The 23,113-nt window shown below is 45.5% G+C and overlaps 1 protein-coding gene across 2 annotated transcripts; it reads left to right on the top strand.

Moving 5' to 3' along the window:
- Positions 1–1,828: 1,828 nt before the first annotated feature.
- On the top strand, positions 1,829–22,571 carry GPR132 (G protein-coupled receptor 132). Of its 2 annotated transcripts, none has more exons than XM_077820558.1 (2): positions 1,829–1,914; positions 19,963–22,571. In XM_077820558.1, exon 2 carries the CDS (start codon positions 20,019–20,021, stop codon positions 21,024–21,026), a length of 1,008 nt encoding a protein of 335 aa, XP_077676684.1. In that variant the 5' UTR covers positions 1,829–1,914; positions 19,963–20,018; the 3' UTR covers positions 21,027–22,571. The 2 variants fall into 2 exon arrangements, with proteins under 2 accessions (XP_077676684.1, XP_077676685.1); XM_077820559.1 differs by lacking the exon at positions 1,829–1,914 and adding an exon at positions 16,051–16,150.
- Positions 22,572–23,113: the final 542 nt, after the last annotated feature.

The raw sequence follows: 23,113 nt of genomic DNA, 5'->3' as shown, positions 1-23,113 counted from the left end.
TTTGTACTTTGTGGTATGGGCCCCTTGTAAGGGCCCTAAATGCCAACTTCACCTTCTTCTCTCTCCACTGTGTAATAGCAGAGCTAATTTTGATTCCATTAGGAGTCTGGTTACAGATTGCAGAGCTGAATTCATTTTGGGCTAATGGTGCACCAGCACTGGGCCTACCCTACTATGAGCTGAAATCACTGAGTACTGTGTTAAGTAGTAGGGAGCCTGAAGATATATTGGTGAGCAACTCGCAGGACGGCTACGGAGAGAAGTAGATGGCAGAGCGGCTCGCAGGACGGCTACTGGAGAGAAGCAGCTGGCAGAGTGGTTTGCAGGACGGCTACTGGGGAGGAACAGCTGGTGGAGAGGAGTGGCTGGCGGTGAAGGCTGCAGCAGAAACCCACGGAGAGGCGGGGCAGTCGGCTGTCGGAGCATGTAAGGTGCCCCTTTACTTCTCCCCATTTCCACACAGGCTGGGGGGGTTAAAGCTCTGCAGATGAACTTTTGAACTCTGGACTCACCAAGGACAGAGACCAAGACTTTTGGGTTGCTGGACTTTGGGGTTGTTGGACTCTGTGCTTGCGAGAGGGGAAGTATTGCCTCTTAGAGGCGCTCCGGGGGGTTGTATATATTTGTCCCAGGTCACTGGGTGGGGACTCGAGCCGGTTTTGCATTGTTATTGGAATGGAACCCCTAGATACTGAACCCTGCCCTTGTTGCTGCCAACTCTGACGGGCAGAAGGGTTACATGTAAAACCCGGGAAAAATTTTTGGTAAAAACCGACAACCAAGGGCTTTCCATATGGGCTGATACATGCATGAGAGGAAGGCTTCCCCAGAGATAAATGGTGGGGCCTGACACAGTCCAAAGGCACCAGCCAATGTTCATTTGTGACTGGTGGGAGAGTCATCATTCTCACATACCTCTCCTCCCCACAGTGTGACCATAATTTTAGACTCATGGCCCACTGTAAAAGGCAGTGGCAGTGCAAAGGGAATCTACCCCATTTTCCCCTATCAGGGCACCAACCCCTGTTCTGGAGGGTCAAGCAGTTTCAGTGAGTGAGAGCAGTTTAATCTCTGGAAGCCATGCATGGCACAGCAATCCATGAAGATAACCCAGACACCTGAAATTCAAGGGGGTTTGGGGACACTGACACGGAAACTCAGATTTTCCTGTCCCCTAGGCATGTTGTTTCTGCACTGAGCCCACTAGGATCATCAGGCACTACTGCCCTGGGCTGGATTCAGAACACTGGCATAGTGGTACAAGATTCTGTATCCCTCAAAGTGGTCAGTTCCCCCTGCACCTTTCTTGTTGAAACTACATTTTCCTATGGAAATATTGATAATCTTTCCTTTTTTCTATTCTGCCGAATAGATTTAGGTTGGCTGTTCTCATTTACTCTATTACAAGCATTTTTTTTGAACACTGATGTACTTCCAGGTGCAATCCTTGGTGTCGGTAATGCAGAAATTTCCTGCTGCAGGTGTTTCAATTAGTGTCCTCTATTTTAGTAATAATAAAGCCTGAGGCTTTCAAAATACAGGTGCCCAGATTAGTCTCCTAAATCCATATTTAGCCATCTAAATGAGTAATTTGTTCTTCAAAAGTGCCAAGTGCCCAACGACTCTTGCTGTAGGCAATGGAACTAACGAGGAGCAAGGTGCTGTGTAGCATAAGTAAAGGCAACAGAATCAAAGGCTTTGTGCATAGCCATAAATTAACTCATTCTTCCTGTTGAACTTGCCATTTGATTTACTCCATAGAGAGGCTGCACTCTTGGTGGTTACTTCCTGGAGTTGGTTCCTCACACTCGATAAGCTAGTCAGTGCTAGTGCAGTCAGCTTCACAGCACCTTAATGTTCCTCCAAGAAAGAACATCAAGAAGGACAGAAATAAGATTGACTTCTGACAGCAAGGCAAGTGATTAGTTTTATTTAAAGGGATTTGTGTTTTGGTTTTGTTTCCAATTCTCCACGCTTTATATTTAAATGGTTTCAGAGTAACAGCCGTGTTAGTCTGTATTCGCAGAAAGAAAAGGAGTACTTGTGGCACCTTAGAGACTAACGAATTTATTTGAGCATGAGCTTTCGTGAGCTACAGCTCACTTCATCAGATGCATACCGTGGAAACTGCAGCAGACTCTATGTAGCCAGCCACGCGTCAGCCCACATGTGCTAATGCTAGACAGGCTCTTTTTATATAAGGCTGCAAAGTAGAACTCCTCTGTAAAATCTAGTTTGACAGGTACTAAGACCACAAAAAGTGGTCAGTACTACGTTAATTAGAGATCCTAGCAATTGATGGGGGTGCTTATGATCTCTTTTCTTAAGAATAACATACTCTTTACTGTAGGAAACATATTTCTTCATTGAAAAGAACACACCTCTATGAGAATGAAAGCGTGAATGATGATTAATAGTACATGGGATAAAAATACTGCCTGGTTCTGGGTTGGCTGTGGGACTCGGTTTAAGCTTCAGTGCAGAGACTTTAAATCTGATGAAATCATAGCTGAACACAAGAAGGCAGGTTCTGTCAGTTGAAGCCACGCTGCCTGAATAGTCTTGAGAACAGATTTCCACGCCAAACCGTCTCCCTTCTCAATGTGCTGGAGTAGTATTTTATAAGCAAAACAACGTTTCACTGGCAGCACAGTAGCTACTGAATTGGCACCTAGGTTTCTCCTCTGTTCCTATCTTTATCTCATTGCAATGTTGCCAACCTCAAACATTTGAAAAGCAGGAGGCAGCCCCAGAAAACCGGGAGACTGGCTTAAGAATCATGAAGTGGGGGGGGGTTTGGTTTTTTTTTTTTTGTTTTTTTTTTAAATGCTTTTTGCCTTCATTTTATTTGCCTTCTGGTTTCTAAGTATTTAGGACACAGGTCCTATTTTAAAGCTTTTCCCTTCAACCAGGAGGGTTCTGAACTTATTTTTCCTTTTAAATGAAAACTGAGATTCTTGTGCAATTGCTTAATTTAGCAGCTGGGACTTAAAGAATAACACCAAATATTGCGAGTCTCATGATAAAAGTGTGAGTTGGGAATGCATTGGGCAGAATTAGTCCATTTATGCCACTCTCCTCTTCATTTTTTCATATTTAAAAACCCTGATTGTGGTGGCAAGGGCTTCTGATATCCGAGAGGAACTCTTCTTTGCCTGTCAGAATGCAATGGAGTGCAACACCATTTCCCCCATAACAAGAAGTCAAATTGAATGCAGCAGCTCTCTGAATTTCACTTCTCATACTCTTGTCCTCTTCAGGTGTGGCTGTTGTTTTTTTGCTTTATACAGCTCCCTGCTGTTTCCTTTCCCAGCTGTGTTTACAGCCTGCTACTGCAGCCACTCTGGGTGGTAGCTAGCGAACACTTCCCTTTAGATTTAGACCTAGATTTGCTGCTGTGCCCAATATCACCAGGGTGCAGCTGAGGGTGGGTCAGAAACATGGGAGGCAGGTGAACTCCCACTTCAGAGAGGCTAGCTCCCTGGCCCTGACCCTCCACCCCAGCCCACTGCCTGCCTGCCAGAGCCCCAATTGCCCTCCCCCGTGACCAGAGGAGTCCCATGCCAACTGGTCCAACCTCCAGGCTGGCCTGAGCACCCGCCTGTGTCACCCCTGGCAGCTCCAGCCCTGGCTGTCGGCCCAAGCCCCGAGCTCCAGGCCACTGGCTGAAGCTGAGACCCCACTGGCTTCAGGGGAGAGGCGGAGCAAGGGCAGAGCACCAGGGCAGAGCATGAGCGGGACCATGACCTGGGTTATGGGAGGCATAGCCTCCCCTGGCCTTCAATACCCACCACTCATGGTCATAAAAAACCTGGTTGTATCTCTGCACATCTGGGGCTAGTTTTCTTCTAACCCAGCCCCTGATGTGATTTATATAGTATCCTCAGGCTGCTCTAAATTATGCCAATGTGCTGTGGTACCTAGGGGCCAATACACTAGCAAGGGATTACTGGAAATCGGCTGCACTCCAGCCAGGTTCCTTTCTCTTAGCCTAGCCCGCTATGCTGGACCCTTCAAGAAGAAATGTTGGAAAAGGTAGTTGGAAATTCCCCCAATACTGGGGAAGTCCTCAGCTGGACAGATCTGCCTGCTTTATGGCTCCTTTGTGTCAATCTGCTGACCCAAGGAATCTGGCCCGGAGACTGTCACTGCTTTGACATTTCCAGTCCTGCTGACTCAAGTTTGTTTCTAAACTCAGGGATTTGGAGCAGATGTATGTTGACTGCATTGCCAGTGCAAACTTAGGGGCAAATCTGGGGATTGGTCCTGCTTTGAGCAGGGGGTTAGACTAGATGACCTCCTGAGGTCCCTTCCAACCCTGATATTCTATGAAATATCACTGATTTTTTTTTTTTAAATGTTGACACGATACATGATGAGATCTTTGTCCCAGCCTTCTGTGTAAATACCCCCGACCTCGATTTCAGCAAATGTAATGGACGAAATATAAACTCACAGAATCAAGCACAACTGTCCAAATCTTAGGATATTTCATTCCATGAACAGGCATGATCTTTCCAAAGGATGGAGGACTGAAAAGAGTGTCGTTGCCTTTATAGTGGCCCTCCACGGAGGAGAAGAAGAAGAAGAACATTGTGATCTTGGTATCGGCAAGGGAAGGGAACATTGGAAATCACTGGTAGTTGGGATTTGAAATTACTAGCTTTATTGTAAAAAGAAAAGGAGTGCTAGTGGCACCTTAAAGACTAACCAATTTATTTGAGCATAAGCTTTCGTGAGCTGCAGCTCACTTCATCGGATGCATACAGTGGAAAATATAGTGAGGAGATTTATATACACACAGAACACGAAAAAATGTGTGTTATCATATGCACTGTAAGTGCCTAAAGGCTCCAGTCATGAATCAGGGCCCCATAGTATTCAGCACTGTACAAATAAATAACACAAAGACTCAGTGCTGGGTTTACAATGGCTCCAGTGGCTCCATGGTGCTGGGCCCATGGTCAGAAGGGGCCCTGGCCTGCTCCGCTTGTACTGTGCCCGGAGACCACACTGGCTTCACCCACCCACCACTTGCTCCTCTCGGCCTGCTCCCCCGGCTGGCCCAGGGCTCCTCTTCGCCCCCTGCCTCCTTGCTCCTCTCAGCCCCCGGCCAGACCCCAGTGCACCTCCAGCTCCGGGCAGTCTCTGCTTCCCATCACCTGTGGGGCCCCACCTGTCTCCCTGGGGCTGAGCCGCCTGGGACTGGTGCAGAAGCCTGGTCTGTCTCAGCCAGAGGTGTGTGGGTGGGTGGGTGGGGCGGGAACAGTGTCGAGGGCTGGCTGGGTCCCTCCAGGAAAATGTGTCTTGAGGGACCCTGGCCGGGGCAGGTCCTGGCCTGGCTGATCGTGCCACTCCCAAGGGGACAGAGCGATTCCTGGCCCTGGGACCAGCCCTGGCTGTGCTGCCAGACAGTCACCTCCCAGCAGGGCCGGTGAGTATGGCCGGGAGGCAGGGCTTTCAGGAGTGGGTCTGTGGGGAATATGGGGGTGTGCTGGGCTGTGAAGGGGCGGGGAGGATCTATGTGTGCAGTTTCACATTTTCAGAGCAATATTCATTACTTAGCACCCCCATACCCATCATGACTGCTTTGTAGGAGCAGGGTCTCAGTGCTTGACCTGATGACCTCTGATAGGCCTTTCAGAGATGCTAGATGTTTGGCTGATGGAACACCACATGTTGAGTTCTTTGCTAGACTTTGTGGTCCAAGAATGAGCTGAGGAGGTGGCACCTAGAATTTTGCTATCAAGTCCTGCTTGATACATTTACAGACGCCTTATCTGCAGGAAATTATTAGCATATTCTCTACTGTCAAGACTCTCATTAGAGGTACATGAGAACTTTAAGAAGGCATCTAAGCATGAAAGCCTGCAAATTTCTTTGCACCTAAGGAGGGTGTGGTTCAAGAGTGTGATGTTGTCAAACCGTAGGAGCCTATGTTTGGCACAGTATGTTAGGTTTTCCTCACTTTTGCTACTTTGACCCATTCAGATGCTTTGCTTTCCTTAACCCATTAACTTCCCTGGTTTCAAACTTCAGTCTGCAGCCAAGGATGACACTGCAGGGACTCCTGGTTACTTTCCTGACTGCAAAGTCTCTCTCCTCATGTTGCAACGTATTCTCTAGACTAGTGGTTTTCAAACTATTGTACTGGTGACCCCTTTCACATAGGAAGCCTCTGAGTGCGACCCCCCCCCTTAGAAATTAAAAACATTTATCCATTTAGCACCATTATGAATGCTGGAGGCAAAGCGGGGTTTGGGGTGGAGACTGACAACTCGCGACCCCCCATGTAATAACCTCACGACCCCCAGTTTGGGAACCTCTGCTTTTGACAACCTTTTAGGCACAAACAATCAGATTAGCCCCTGCTTTCCCACAGCCAGAAAATTGCCAAATCCTCTGATGCCTTTTATCCTCTGATGTCCTCTGAGCTCTCGAAGAAGGACACTGTATTGCCAACTACAATGGTATAAAATGATGTTAGACAAATCATGATTTTTAAAAAATGATTGTGGGGTTTTTATCTGTCTTGATTTTTGACATCCCCTCCCTGGCTACCCCCAGTGTGTAACAATTATGTTGTCAACTCTCCTACAGTTATCAAGGTGATTTTGGTCCCCAGTGTAGGAGGTCTCATCCCTACGTTTGCTTGTCCCCCTGCCCAGCAATGAATTCTGCTCCAGCTCCTACATCAATCCTGTCCCCTAGCCCCACATCAGCTCTGTCCCAATATCCATTCTGTCTTCCCCTCCCCCCAGCCTCATTTCTGCTCCTCCAGGGGGTCTTCACCCCCATTCCAGGAAAGATGGTGCAGGGAGGGGACAGAAGCAGAGGAACTGTCCCCTTGCCCTATAGAAGGGGAAGGGAGAGGAGGGAGTAGAGACAATCTGAGATGCTCACTGCTTTCTGTCTCCTCGCTCCCCTCCTGTGGGAATAGTGTTGGCTCCTGAGGAGAGGGAGAGAGAGATCTGCCTGCTTCCTGCAGCAGCCCAGATTGGCTACTCTTCCCCAGGAGTGGGGCAAGTGGGAAAGGCAGCCAGTCGAGGGGGCTTCCCCCAGGCAGGGCTGAAATCTGCTATTGGGCTGGAACCAGGATTCAGAAAAGGCACAGAATGCAAGTGACGCTGCTTTGCTAGCATCACTGTCATTATTCCAGACAGAACACAGGAATTCAGGAATTGCTATATTGCATCAGCCCACTCATCTATCTAGTTAGATGACCTGTCTTTGACGCTGGTTGGTACCAGCTGCTTTAGAAAAAGATGCAAGAAACCTCAAAGGGAAACTACCCCTCTCCGTCTTTAGCTAGTTTGGCTTTTGCCTTGAAGCCTGAGGATTTAAATCCTTTCCAAATGTTTGGGGGTGGGTTTTTATCCTAACCACTGTAGCAGTGGATGTTTTATGTGCCATATAAATATCCCAAATTCGCTGTTCCCAATGGCAGCCTTTCACATGTAGGGATGATTAGGAAGCCAGGAATAAATACCTTGCCACCTTTGTTAACAGAAGTTGGATCAGTAAAAGCTATCACCTCTCCCACCTTGTCTCTCTAATATCCTGGGACCAACCCGGCTACCACAGCACTGCATACAGCAATGGAAGATATCAAATTTTGCCATCTGAACTGTCCACTTCTCAACATGAAGCAAAACTTAGCAGCGACATCTGCTAAAACAGAAATAGGTCCACGAAAGGATATTAGCTCTCCCGCCCTGTCTCTCCCCTTAACTCTTATACAGCTCTGATTCCGCTCACAGTACTGAGCTCAGGCTGTGTCTACTCTTGGAGCGGGGGAGGGGTGATTCCCAGCTCACGCAGACCTACTCACACTAGCTCTCATCAAGCTCGCGTGCTAAAAGTAATAGGGTAGCCATGGTACCATGGCAAGCAGTGGCACAGGCTATCCGCCCCAAGTATGTACACACAGGATCCAGGCAGTTTGTACTCAACCAGGGGGCTAGCCCATGTTGCTGCTCGCTGTTGCCTGTACCACCCGAACTACATTACTAGCTTTCTTGTGCTAGCTCAATGGGAGCTGGGAATCAGCCCCCTAGCTCCAAGTGTAGATGTATCTTTACTGTGTCTTTTTTTCTCTTCTCTCCTTCCTCCTCGCCAAATGAGTCCATCCAAAGACTTTCAGGTCAGTACCTTGTTCCACTGTGGTGCACCCTCCTAACTCTTCCGGTAGCGTACAATGCCTGCAGCTTCGTTTGCTTTTCGTAACAGGATCTATTTTTGTAACCCGCTCCCTTTTCCTCTACAGATCAAAACAGTGGTTTCACATGAGAGAGGTTTGGAAATCTAATGAATGACAGCCACAAATAAAATAGATCATCTTTTTAAACCATTTCCCTCTGGGTTTAGGTTCTCTTTCTTAATCAGATGTGAGCTGATGCAAAATGCTTGTGGCAGTGAATAAGTTGTGAAATACTGGTGGCAAATTCACAGATGGTCGGCTGAGAGACAGCCGCTCTCAGTTCAGTCAATCAGAGCTGTGGTTGCTCAGCCTCTCGAAATGAAACCATGAACCTCTTCTCTGTTCTTTGTAAAAAGCAACATTTCAAAATGAGAGTCTCAGAGTCTCAGTATGAACTCGAGTGAAATCAATTGTGAAGTACTTGGAGTACCATATCTGAGGTATCACCCTCACCCTACACCGGCACAAAGCTGTGAATGCTGATTACTGAATCTGATCTATGAATTAAATCCAGAATGCTCTGCACAGTCCCAAGGACTCCCTATAAGGACCAAGGTCCCAGAACATGGACACACTTTATTTTGAGCACATGGAATAGGATTACTCAACTGCCTGAGCTTAAGCACATTCTTAAATGCTCTGTTGAATCATGGCCAAGGTGAGCATGTCAGCAAGTCTCACCAAAAGGGTAGGAACCTATGTGTGCTCCTCTGGTTTGAGTGGTGTGCAGTAGACCCAAGGGAATAGAGAAGAGCAGCTACATTCACCGGAAGCTGCTGAAGCACTGTCAAGCAGACAGGCTACTGCTGTAGTGGCCCATCTATGGCTAAAGGGAACCTCCTGAGAAAGAGCAATGATTACCTCACCAAAGACGATTTTAGACGCTTAGCCAGGCTTCCAGTGCTTCTGAGGTTCACGCATCACTGCCAGAAATTTCAAATGAAAAGACGGGGAGGAAGCTGCTAGATGTCATGTAAACAACTGATCTTATGTAACAGCTCACTTTCCTATCGCTGGATCTTGAAGCGCCTTCAAGTAACACCTTCACATCACGGCTCACCTGTAACCCTTATAAATGCATCACAATGCTGATGGGCAGTCAAACTGCCTCTCTGGTCTGCACTACAGTGTGGCTCTCCACTGGCTGTTTTGTACTTGTTCCGTATGCAGAATGCTCACTGAGAGAACCGAGTGAAAAATTCATAGTCAATCATTTAGTCAACACGTGTAGGCTTTTCTTAGCTGCAGGAGTTATCCCAGAGCTGCTGCTGACTTTCTTGAATTTATTCATTATTCTGAATTATTTGTCAAATGCTTCTATAAAAAACAATGTAAGGAGAGTGGTCACTTTGGATAAGCTATTACCAGCAGGAAAGTGAGTTTGTGTGGGGGGGGGGGGTGAGAAAACCTGGATTTGTGCTGGAAATGGCCCACCTTGATTATCATACACATTGTAAGGAGAGTGATCACTTTAGATAAGCTATTACCAGCAGGAGAGTGGGGTGGGAGGAGGTATTTTTTCATGCTTTTTGTGTGTATATAATAAGATCTTCTACACTTTCCACAGCATGCATCCGATGAAGTGAGCTGTAGCTCACGAAAGCTTATGCTCAAATAAATTGGTTAGTCTCTAAGGTGCCACAAGTACTCCTTTTCTTTTTATAAAAAACTCTGGTGCTCCATCTTGTTTACAGCTTGTGTGAGTATTTTGAAATCTGAGCTGTCTAGTTCATTTTGAGTGGTTACGTAGGTTGAATGCATCTGATGAAGTGAGCTGTAGCTCGCGAAAGCTTATGCTCAAATAAATTTGTTAGTCTCTAAGGTGCCACAAGTCCTCCTGTTCTTTTTGCGGATACAGATTAACACGGCTGCTACTCTGAAAACTAGATCACATGGTATGTTTTTGTTTTCCTGGTTGGATGGGCATCACTCTTAGGAACATGATTCTGATGCAAGTACTCATGTTTAGAAGTTTAAAGCTCACTGCCTCTGAAAAATCTCTACCATTTATTCAAAATTCAACCATTTGCATTAACACTGCTGCTGATAAACTTGCTCATTAGACTATTCGCAGGAAGTAAATATGAAAAAAGTGCAAACACAACTCAAATAGGTCATTTTTTTTATTTGAAAGAATAGTCTAGGAACATTTTTTTGAGATATTTGCCTACTCTACTCAGTGATATAAACGTGAATGCTGGATATGGCACAAGTGCAGAATAACAATTGTATTTACATAGTGACAGAGGAGAAGACTGCTTGTGGGAAACAATTTCCCCTTCAGACTTGACTATAAGGTTCTGAAACAAGGCCACCTTAGACCCATTTGGTGACACACCACTAGTGCTTTGAAAGGCTTATTTCTAAAGGTACACTGTTTGTGAAAAGAATGTCCAGGGTGGACCTAAACTGCAAAATGACATCCAAGATCATGGCCCAGAACCATAAGGGTATTTAGGCTCCATTGAATGCCTTTGAGGATCTGGGCCTGTCTCTCCAGAAGAGGCTTTTAATGGCTCGTTTTATTAGCCTGCTTCTATACCAGCGCCAACAACTGTCCTTTCTTACCACCTTAGATTTTCTCGTGGACATCTGACAGTCGTTTAAGGAGAACGTTTATTGACATCCGCCTTTTTGTTTCAACATTATGCCCGAGGCCAAAAAATAAGCACATCACTCTCTGCAGAGACCTAAATAGACTCAAAGAAATAGTACCCATCTCATTCCTGGGCCCAGCCACAACATTCCCAAAACAGCTGGGCGGTACGGGGAGGAGCCAGGGCAGTGATTCTCCCTCATTGGCTGACCGAGGAGGGGAAGAGAGCAGCTCACCCCTTCTTAGGAAAGTCAGGCTGCTCCAGGAGCCATTGAGGAACAATGATTCCTGATGGTCTCATAGAGAATGGATGACTCTGCACTGACCTCTACTGAAGGCTTACCTAGCCCTGATTGTTGCCTTATGGCTTATTTTCAGCAATACCTTGTCCATCAGGTCAATAGGGCACCATCTACTGTAACCACTTCCTTCCGGCTTCTACCTTGCTGCTGATTTCTCTGCTACACTGCAGGTACTCTTGGGCAGAAATGCATCCTTTCAGTGACTAGCAGCAGGTGCGCGTAGGCAGTGCAGAAAGGTGACATTAAATAAACAACAGTTACTTCAACAAACATGCAAAAAAATGCTGTTTTTTGCATTGTTATAACTTTAAAACGGTCAAACGGGCAATGACTAGATTAGTGACCACTGTGAGTATGCGATACACTGGTTTCTCCTGCTAGCTTGTCCCATGCTTTGTAGTTTATGCATCGGCTACATGTTGTCTTGGATTATGAGCTCTCTAGGACAGAACTGGTTTTGTTGTGTTTGTACAGTGCCTGGCACACCAGGACCTGCTACTTTATTGTGGTCATTGCGTGCTGCCATACTAACAATAATAGACTCTTTTCTTTTTTATAAAAAGAAAAGGAGTACTTGTGGCACCTTAGAGACTCACCAATTTATTTGACCGTAAGCTTTCGTGAGCTACAGCTCACTTCATCGGATGCATACTGTGGAAAATACAGAAGATGTTTTTATACACACAGACCATGAAAAAAATGGGTGTTTATCACTACAAAAGGTTTTCTCTCCCCCACTCCACTCTTCTGCTGGTAATAGCTTATCTAAAGTGATCACTCTCCTTACAATGTGTATGATAATCAAGGTGGGCCATTATCAGCAGGAGAGTGGGGTGGGGGGAGAGAAAACCTTTTGTAGTGATAAACACCCATTTCTTCATGGTCTGTGTGTATAAAAACATCTTCTGTATTTTCCACAATATGCATCCGATGAAGTGAGCTGTAGCTCACGAAAGCTCATGCTCAAATAAATTGGTGAGTCTCTAAGGTGCCACAAGTCCTCCTTTTCTTTTTGCGAATACAGACTAACACGGCTGTTACTCTGAAACCTCTTTTTTTATAAGTTTATCATACAGCATTTGTTCTGAGGTTGAGACCTTCTATGTCAACTTTCAGGCAAGTGTATGTTTGGGACTTGGTCATAAATCACTAGCAATGCCACAGTCATAAATTAAACCTAAATAATTAAACATAAATTTTACCTGGGCATGAAGAATTCAGCACCTAGGAAACTCCAGCTAGTACAGAATGCTGCAGCCCATCTCCTTAGCTACATGGGCTACCACAAGCACATCACACCTCTCCGACGCTCTCTGCATTGGCTTCCCATAGAATTTTAAATCGAAGTCATGATCTCGGTCCTTATCTTCAAGGCGATCCATGGCCTGGGACCAGGTATCTAAAAGACCACATAAAGCTTGGGGATAAAGACCATGGTCAACAACCCTTCTCCTCGTGCCCAGTGGAGCTCTCTAGAATAAGGGTAAAGCTCATCTGAGCAGGAGACAGGGCTTTCCCGGAGGCACTCCCAGACTGTGCAGTGTACTCCCCCAGGAACTAAGGCCCATCACTAACCTCACCACCTTTCGCTCCAAGTGCAAGGCACATTTCTTTGACCTGCCTCCTTTAATATAAATATATAGCCACAGTTTTAAAAATATACCCTGAAACCCTACCAAAACAAGACCCTCCACGGCGCACATCTCACCCCCCAGGGAGAGGGGGAGAGAACAAATAACACCTGACAGATGTCAGTCACATTGTGCTTAACGCACTACTGGAAGGTTCTCAGATATTATGCTGATTAGCACAATATAAGAACCTATATAGAACAGTTTTGACAGCCTCAAAACAGTTGCTTAGTTGTCGGTAGATTCCCTCACAGAAATCACCATTACTTCATTGTCGAGTCATTCTGATGCTTGATGTTCAAAAAAAAAAAAAGAAAAGGAGGACTTGTGGCACCTTAGAGACTAACCAATTTATTTGAGCATAAGCTTTCGTGCGCTACAGCTCACTTCATCGGATGCATAAAGTTTTTTTTTCCACTTTATGCATCTGATGAAGTGAGCTGTAGCTCACGAAAGCTTATGCTCAAATAAATTGGTTAGTCTCTAAGGTGCCACAAGTACTCCTTTTCTTTTTGTGGATACAGACTAACACGGCTGCTACTCTGAAACCTGTCAAAAAAAAAAAAGGAATTTTAAATCCCCCTTGAGCTTATCTGGATCAGCACACTGGGAACAGGAAGGTTCCATTCTCCAGCAAAGAAACATGAGGCATTGTGGCCCCTGCTAGGGGCAGAGGTTAATCAACCTGATTAATGTAGTGGCCCCTGGCTCCTAATACCTATTCTGTGGGGCATGGTGTGCAACAAAAGGAGATGCAGAGAGCTCAGCCAGCTCAGTTAGTTTGTTTCCTTTGCACAGAGCTGATTCTTTAATTCCTCTACAAACACACAGCCAGATTCTGATCCCCGCGCTCACACTAAGTAGCACCTTACCCCTCCACCAGTGCCAGGATTACTCTAGGAGCAAGGCATTTAGGAGTGAGGGTGTCAGAAACTGGCACACAAGTTCCTTCCTGTACTTTGCCCACTCATTTGTCATGATTGGAAATTCGTCTTCACTCAGACACTCCTGACAGCAAGCAAACCTCTGCTTGTGGTGAGCAACGCAGAGCTATATATATACACACACAGACTTACATTCCTGTAAAACCTCTATTACTATTTATATAGTGCTATAGATGCATGTAGAGCTTTGCTACCCTTGATACCCTTACTATCTAAGGGCCTAATCTATCCAGAGTGCTTCTACGGGTCCCATTACCATTGTATCAGAGTCCTTGTAATGTATTTATCCTCACCACATCCCGTGAGGTAGGGCAGTGCTGTTATCCCCCTTTTATGGCTGTGGCACAGAGAGACTAAATGACTTGCCCGTGGTCACACACGAAGTCTGTGGCAGAGCAAGGAATTGCACTCTGGGCTCTCAAGTCCCAGACTAGCTCCCTAACCACTGGACCACCCATAGTCTATGGCAGCACTTACACACATAGCCCAGTGAGGTAAACTTCTTTGTGTGTGTAAGTGTTTACAGGATCAGGAGCCAGATGCAACACAGTAGATGGGAGGTGACCTAACAATGCCAGCTCATTAGGGAAGCTTGTGTTACTTCTGCAACTTGTCCACATACTTTTTTTAAAAATGCTCATTTGCTTTTATCTCAGCTTTTAAAAATGTTGCAAAAGTGAGGTGGATTCTGCCCCCTTAGACATCATTCCAGTGGCATATAGGGGCCACAAAGGAGCCACTGTAGAACTTACCTCCCGCACATGAGTAGTGTAGCGATGTGCTGCTTCCCTTCTCAGGCCCCAGTGTAGTTGGTGGGGGCACGCTTGTAGTGCCTGACATGATGGGGGGATTCTGGGCTGTGGAGTAGTCAATAGGCAGCCTGGGGAAGGCTGCCATAGTTAGCCCAGCCCCTGAGGCTGCTCTAACTTACCCTGAAGGATGCTTCAGCCACCTTTGCTCTCTTGGGCTGTGCTTTCTGTGCTACAGCTCTCTCTGGAGACATAGCACAGAATCGAGCCCCGTGCCTGGAGTGGAGGTCAGACTACTCCACATTTGCCTGGTTTAAGTGTAATTTCAAGCTCATAGCAGGTACTTTGGAAGAGGGCTTAAGATTCACGAACCTTTTGAGTGAATGCGCCGCAGTTCTGAGCGGACCTGGTTGTTCTATGATATTGCTTTGAAACTATGTGACATTAATCAAACAAAATCAAGTGACACTCAGTAGCTGTGGTTGTGTTTTGCTTTGAGATTTTGGCTCAGTTTGAACCTGAGTCTTGGGATGTGACTACATGTGGATTAGCATCAAACACCATGAGAACCTACTGAGCAACACCATAGCCCTTCGCACTCGCCTGATTATGGGTGACGGTTGTTAAACCTTCCCAAAACAATGACACTGCAACAACAGCCTTTGCTTTTGTTTGTATGAATTAAAAAAAATCCATGGAGAAAAAACCTATAGGCCAGATTGTGCCTGATCCTTATAGTGGTGTAGAGTCAGAGAAAACCCAGGAGTAAAGGGAACCTGTCCAAACCAGTTGTGCATCCCACAGAAAGGCCAGGATAGAGCTGTTTAAAAAGAAAACAAAATAGTTCAAAAAATGAGCATTTTACTGGGTTGGGTTGGGTGGGGTGGCGGGGGGGTTATAATTTTTGTTAAATTTTGACTGTTTTCAAACCTCTCAGCATTTTCTCTAGAGATCCTGATGAAGATTTTTGTCAGTCCTTTCCATTGGTTTCTTTTCTCCTCATCATAATTTTATGAAAAATGTAGTGAAAAATTTTAAAAAATGATCGCCTCTTAGAGCCAGGCAAAACAACAGTCCTGCATGAGGGGAGTGCAGGGGCTTCTCTGTGCCTAAACCCTAGGGGTGCAGGATGCCCCAAAGGGGCAAGGGAATGGAAGGGAGGAGATGGGGCCCTGTTCCTGACAAGCCCTCGTGCTCTGAGCTGCAGAGCAAGCCAGCTGAGTAGGGGGCAGTTAGCTGCAAGCTGTAAAGGAGCAGAGCAGTAAGTATGCTACCTGTACATGCCCAGGAGCTCCAGGTGGCCAAATCTAACTGCACTTTGAATCCTCTCCACATCCCCTTACACTGGGCTGTGTCTAGGTAGACAGATGGAATGCTATAGGCCAGCCTTTCCCTCACTCACCTGGGCCAGGGTGGTTAACACTGATGACGTGCCCCATGTCTAGTTTTTGTGATTAGTGGCCCCACGGGGGTGCTTAGCCCTCCTGTTCAGAGCACTTGGCTTTTCTTCCTTTCCTTGGCCTCCGCTTCTGACATTTGTTTACGTTCTTCTCTTTGTTCTCGGGTCTTTAACTTATTTATAAAAGCGAGGGCCATTTGCACTGTGACTTCCTGTTGTTTCCAAGAAGTGTCAGACAGGTGCTACCCACGTTCTGATGAAGAGCCTGACTAGCTCCCTTACTCGCCTGAAGTGCTACCTCACTTCACTGAAATGATTGGCTTCTCCAGGTGAGTAGCTGGGAACGGAGGGTAGAATCCAAGCTCTAAGTGAGAGCAACAACAGTGCATTAAAGGGCAGCAGTATCTGTAATGGGTCAAATTCTGATCCCCTCCTGGTGAGTCGCACCTTCTCTATGAGTACCGCTGTTGACTCCATTGAGCAAGGGGACCACAGGCTGGCCCTACATGATGGCTACTTTCAGGAATCTGCCTCTGCGGTCCCCACTAGCACCTGGAGTTTTGCTTGTGCCTTTGCTCTTCAGTTTGATGGGGAGCATTTGATGCTCTCAGTCTATGGAAAGGGGGATGCTGCGTGTGTCGATTTTCTGCATTCATCATGGTGGTGGCTTTGGAACTGAGCAGTGGCTTTGTTTTATTAAAGAGGCAACGTGGTTTAGGGCCAGTTTATGATGCCTTCCCACAGTGAGTCATGCTAGGCTGTGCTGAAGTCAGTGAGATTTCTTGTGGAGGATTGTGCTCTTCCCCAGGAGTGAGGGAACCAGAATCTGGGTCCCAGCGAACAAGGCACAAGGCTGGCAGGTAGAAGATCTGGGCTTTACCCCATCTCAGACACGGGCTTCCAGTGCAACTTGGGGCACTTCACCTCCCTGTGCCTTATTTTTCCCTCTCTGATACTTACCTGCCTCAGTGGGATGTTATGAGAGTTAATTAGTTAGGATCAAGTTCTGCTTGGCACATTGTGGGGAGGGCAAGGACTGGGCAGAAGGAACCTCCCCTCCCCTTGCATAGGTCACATAAAGGCCAAACTGTAATGATGCTGCCTTTGGTGGGACACTACTGAGAGTATCTATTCAGGACAAATTGCTTTTTTGCACCGACAAACAGCTATTTCCCACCAGGTTAGAGTCCCCCTCCCCCTGGTCATAGCATAATGGGTTAAACACAGAGTAATATAGCATACCAACATTGCTATAAACTGGACTTTCAAGATGATACAGTTTCTGCTGTTCTTCCATTGCTTTTTTGACTTGGAGCTTAAGTCTGGCAGTTTCTTGTTGCTTCTGGCGAACCCTCTCCTCAGCAGCCAGCCGTTCCATGTGCCTTCTATGAGCCCTTTCCTCTCTCTCAGAAGCTTCTCTTTCCAATTCAGCCACTCTTTCTTTAGCTTCTCTCTGTCTTTCAGCAGCTTCCTTCTATCTTTCAGTTGCTTCTTCTTCCAGCCTTCTTCCAAGGCTTGCTTCTCTCTCATTCGAATTTCTGCCAGTTTTTGTTCCAATTGCAGGCTCTCTCTCAGGGCTTGCAGTTTCATTGCTTCTGCTGATGCTTTCTGGCTCATGATCACTGATCTTTAACCAACACAACTCTCAATACCAAAATTCCAATTTGGATAGCGTGGGGTTCTGATCCAAAGCTTAATTGACCTGGTTCTGTGGATCCTAGCATGACTACGCCGCTGTAACAAAGCTGCATTTGGCGGGACACTACTGAGAGTATCAATTCAGGACAAATTGCTTAGAGCAGGGCAGTTACAGCCCAAAGCTGGAGCTCCTTTACTATTAAGGCACGCCGAACCAGCCAAACAGAGAGGACTTCGGTTTTACCCCACTGGCTAACCAGAAGTCATACAAGCAATTACCTGAGATATTCCAGTTCCCTTGTATCACCACCAGCACCACTCCTTATGGGGATGAATGGTTATGAAAACCAATGCCCCAGTAAAAGAAAAAAGGACCAAGCCCCAGACCTAGGTCAATATACCCGTCAGATCTTACCCACAAATCACGCTGTTGCCAATCCTTTAGAATCTAAAATCTAAAGGTTTATTCATAAAAAGAAATATAGATGAGAGCTAAACTTTGTTAAAGGAATCAATGACATACAGTAATGGCAAAGTTCTTGGTTCAGGCTTGTAGCAGTGATGGAATAAGCTGCAGGCTCCAATCAAGGCTCTGGAGTACATCCACAGCTTGGATGGGTTATTCAGTCCTTTGTTCAGAGCTTCAGTGTAGCAAAGTTCCTCCAGAGGTAAGAAGCAGGATTGAAGACAAAGTGGAGGGGTTTCCAGGGCCTTTTATATTCTCTGCCATGTGGAAGGACACCTTTGTTTTTACTGTGGAAAATCACAGCAGCAAGTGGAGTTTGGAGTCACCTGGACTAAGCATGACTTAGTTCTTTTCAGATAGAGCAGCCATTGCTCATGTGCTGCCTTGAATGTTCCCAGGGAGGCTCCTCATATGTGGATTGGAGCCTCCAAAGGTCCATTGTCAGTTAAGTGTTTCTTGATTAGGCACTTAATCTGAAGATTCCTTTCTCAAGAAGCTGACTAAATGCTTCACTAATGCTACTTAGAATCAAACACATTGAGATACAAGTACATAGACAATATTCATAACTTCAAATACAAAAATGATACACACATACAGACAGCATAATCATAATCAGCAAATCATAACCTTTTCATAGACACCTTACTTGACCTCCTTCGTACAAGATTTGGTGCCACTATAGGACCTTGGTTGCAACAACGATCTATATGGTCACAGTGTGTATTAATAATGTCACGCAATAGACTGCTAATCCGCTTGTCTCTTTGAACGTGGACCATCAAAGAGATACGGGGTGGGTGGGGAAGTGGTGGAGTTATGGCTCTTCCCCCTTACATACCAGCTTCTGGAGTGGGCCTGGCATGCTGGAGGAAGCTGGCTGCATCCCATCTCAGGTCTAGAAGTGGGTGTGGTACTCATGCACACCCACGAGCTCCAAGGCACAGTCTCTCATGGGATAGTGCAGCTCCTCACCATGCCCAATGTGCAACGGAGCCCTTAAAGTTTGTGAAGTGTTTGGAGCACCTCCAATGGAGAGAAGCATTCCTATTCCTTATTGAACTAAAACGGTCCAGGTTGTACTATGCGCAGTGAACACCACGCTTCAGGGATTTTTTTAAAATAATGTGGCTAATTGAGAAACAGTGTGAAAATTAATCCTGCGTTATACATAACTGGGAAAATGACTGGTGCTCAATGTGGCCCTGTGTTGGCAATCAGTCCCCTAAACCTCCTGCTTTCTCTGACGCTTCTTCCTCCATAGGACATGGGTACCATTTTTTCCCGTATCTCCCTACCAAAGCACTGGGACAGCAGGCAGCAACTGAAAAGCTTAAACAGGTTGTTAACCTACAGATCCCCTAGGGTTTGAAATCAGAAGTCGGGTGTATAGGCAAAGAGTTGAGGGGGGGAGAAGAGGGGGAGTCTGTTAAGCATTTGGCACTACTCATGCTGCCTGTGGTAGATCTGTGGGAAGTGGGGAAAGAAACCTGATCACAAAAACAGGCAATTAGAAAAAGGCAGAGTCTCATTTATGTCACAGATTCTCTGATTTATGTACTAGGTCAGTCACAAAAGAGTAGTTCTCTGGTGGGCCCTGTGGAAAGAGAGTGTAAACTCACTTAGACTGTAAGCTCTTTGGGGCTGGGCCCGTCCATTTGTTCTGTGTTTGTACAGCGCCTAGCACAATGCAGTCCCTGGTCTACGATTGAGGCTCCTAGGCACCCCTGCAATACAAACAGTAAGAAGTCACAAACTCAATGTGCCTGAACCTCCATTTAGTTACACCAGTTTTGACTTCAGTGGAGTAGCTCTGGTTTAAAACCACCTGCAACATGGCAGCCTCCACAAACTCCCTATGGGCTAGCTTGTGCAACTGTCCTGGTGAGCACCCACTCACATAAGCAGTGCCAGTGAAATCAAGGTCAGGAAGGGCTGCACAATCTAGCTCTGTGTTATCAGACCATTACCTTTACTGTCACATTTTTAACAGTCTTTTACGGCTGCTAACTTTGCATCGTGTCTTTTGATTCACAGGAACACAAATCGGGAAAAGCTATCCTGGGGTTTCTGCACACCGCTGTGTCCCCATAATGAATGAATCCAAGCTGGAATGCCCATCAATGCCCTATGAGGACAGCAGGATACTGCTGGTTGTGTGCTACAGTATTGTTTTTGCCTTAGGTTTTCCAGCAAATTGCTTTACTACATGGCTAACATTTGTACAGATCCGAAGAAAGAACGTTCTTGCCATCTACATTTTTGGCTTATCGCTGTGCGAGCTGATGTACTTGAGTACCCTGCCCCTCTGGACTACCTATGTACAAAACAAACACAAATGGGAGATGGGGTCAGTGGTTTGCAAGCTAACAGGATATATCTTTTTCTGCAACATATATATCAGCATTCTGCTCTTGTGTTGCATTTCTATTGATCGCTATGTAGCAGTGGTGTATGCTTTGGAATCCAAGGGAGTGAGGCATCAGAGAACTGCAATCTTCATCACATCCATTCTCTTTTCTGCGGTTTTAGTAATCCACTGCCCAGTATTTATTTTACCAGATGGCGAGCAGACTTCAAACCGTACAACCTGCTTTGAGACTTTACCACTCAACTTACAATTGGCTTATTTCAACCTTGCCAGGTTCCTAGCTGGATTTGCCATTCCTTGCACAATCCTCATTTTCACAAACTACAAAATTTTCCAAAGTACCGAAACAAGCAGCAGCTTGGGCAAACGCCAAAAAGCCAAAGTGAAGTACTTGGCTATGGCCATCATCACCATTTTTCTGATCTGCTTTGCTCCCTACCATTTGGTGCTCCTGATAAGATCCATAAACTTTCTTTTGCATCAGAACGGCTCATGTGCATTTGAACTTCGCATATATTCTACTTCTGCGGCCTTTCTGTGCTTATCCACTGCTAACAGCGTTGCTGATCCAATCATCTATGTCTTGGCTAGTGAACATGTTAGAAAAGATTTCTACGAGAGTATGACAAAATGGAGATATCAATCATCCATCAATGCCAGCCTCAAGTTGAAAAATTCAAAAGAATCACAGGAAGTAGCACAGACATTGGAAAATCAAAATTTACCATAATCGCCACACTTTGAAAGGAACCGTAGAGATGTCAACCATCAACAGTGTCTTAATGAGGGTTCTGCTAGCAGTGTTTAAGATGCCCCCCAAAAGAGATGGTGGTCACGTGTTTGGGGCATCACAACATGGGGATATTGACCCAACATTTTGATGTGTCTTTGTCACAATGCATGGCCCCAGCACTAAGTTCCTGGAGGCTATGTCGGAGGAGTGTGAATGCCTATCAGACGAGGGATCTGATGTCTGCCTCCCAACTTACTTAAACCACAGCCCGCCAGTATTTTCATTCTAAACCATGCTTTGCAAGGAGCAGCTACAGTCAATTGACTGGTTTCCTTCAAGTCAAACTAAAACTTGACAAATTTGTTCTCAGGCTCAATCTTTTTCTCGTACACTTTCATCTTCGAAGGGGACTCTGTGGGTTCTAATAGAGATGGAACATCCCAGGGTTTGCATGCATACATGCAGTAGTATTTGGGGTTAAACACTGGAAATGGTAGACCCAAATTAAAGCCCTGTAAATATTTCTAATAAGCTTTAGACATTTGGTTTTAATTTACCTGACATCCTCAGCGGAAGGCAGAAATCAAGAAGAGTTCCTTGCGTTCAGAGTTACCATAAGTGACCAGCTTAGAGCATACAGACAAAACCCCTGCATCAAGCTATTGTACAGGTCTGGAATTCATGGAATCATCTATTTCAAATGTTTGATTCTTTGTTCAAATCTTGTACTGTACTTGATAAATCTTGCAAGACGTTGTAGCATCTAGTACATTTATGACTATTTTTTATGATTCCTCTACAGTTTGAACTTGAACCTTATATCTGAAGGGTTTGGCTTGCCATCAATCCCTTGCAAATAGAACTGCAGGGTCTAATTTGGGAGCTGATCCTTCAGTATTAGTGTTTGGTCCAGATCCTAGCAGATAAGAGTCCACAGCACAGTTGGCTGCCTTATTAACAGCAAGGTATTGAGACGCAGAGGCTGATCTACCTTCTGGCACTAGTTAAGAGCTCCCCAGGGCATGATAGTGGTATACGGGTGAGACAGTGCTGAGAAACTTTCATTACTGCTGGCTACACTGTACCTGCAAATAAATGGAGATATGTAGTGTCCAGTGCCTTCAACCCAGCATATCTCATAAGGACAAATTGAAAACAAACAAAAAACTAAAACAAGTAATTGTCAGATGGCAGCACATGGTCTGCAATAAGATCTCATGCCTTTCAGACTCCTACAGTCCACACGTAAAGTGGGCAAAAGATGACATGAAATCTTATCTTGAAACATTCTTGGTATTTCTTTATTTAAATTAGACTTTCAATGTTCTTCTAAAATACAGTAATGTCATTGTAATTTATTTGTACTGTTGCTCCCGTATTTCTTTTACTTAATTAATGTTACCTTCTGGACTAAACCAGAATCAGATATGACTGTATATCTACTGTAATGTTTATTGTAACTTTTATTGCAGTTTAAATGTATCATTCTCTATTCTTTTTTACATTTTGAAAAAGATATCTTTGAGCCTGTTATACCAATAAAATAAAAACCAGCAGGATCTTATTAAAGGGGAAAAGGCAAAATACCACATTTATTGTGAATACAGAAAATCATAGTAGGCAGTTAGTTATAGCTATAACATTCCATTCAACCTTATATTTATTCACACATTCATTCATACACACACACACACACACAGGTTCTGCTATGTTGTTATCATAGTTACCAGCCTTAGAGTTGCTCATGCCAAGCCACTGGCCAGGTGGTCTGGACATGAGGAGGGAGCAGGGCCTTGTCAGATGCACATCTGATGCTCCTGGAAGTTGGTTTGCAGAATCAGACCCCAAAGTTCTCACTTTCTAGAGTCCATTTTTATAGGAATTTCTTCCTATGCCAGTCTATGGGAATTGCTTCATCGTGCTGTTGCTGAATCAATCAGCAGATGTCACATTCCTGACGGCTCCGTGCTGCCAGATGTTATCTTGTTCTTTGGTTCTCCCATTCTTGAGGCTGTTGGGTGGATTCCAGTCTACCCTCCGGGGAGGGGGGGTGGGGGAGGGGAGGGGTCCTCTGGCTATTTCCA

The sequence above is a fragment of the Eretmochelys imbricata genome, chromosome 6 (genome assembly GCF_965152235.1).
Source record: "Eretmochelys imbricata isolate rEreImb1 chromosome 6, rEreImb1.hap1, whole genome shotgun sequence".
Lineage (NCBI taxonomy): Eukaryota > Metazoa > Chordata > Testudines > Cheloniidae > Eretmochelys > Eretmochelys imbricata.
Note: the sequence above shows the minus strand (reverse complement) of the source record. Positions and strands in the feature narration are given on the sequence as shown.

Coding starts and splice junctions, on each gene's coding strand:
- GPR132 (XM_077820558.1), top strand. CDS start 20,019: ATGAATGAATCCAAGCTGGAATGCCCATCAATGCCCTATGAGGACAGC.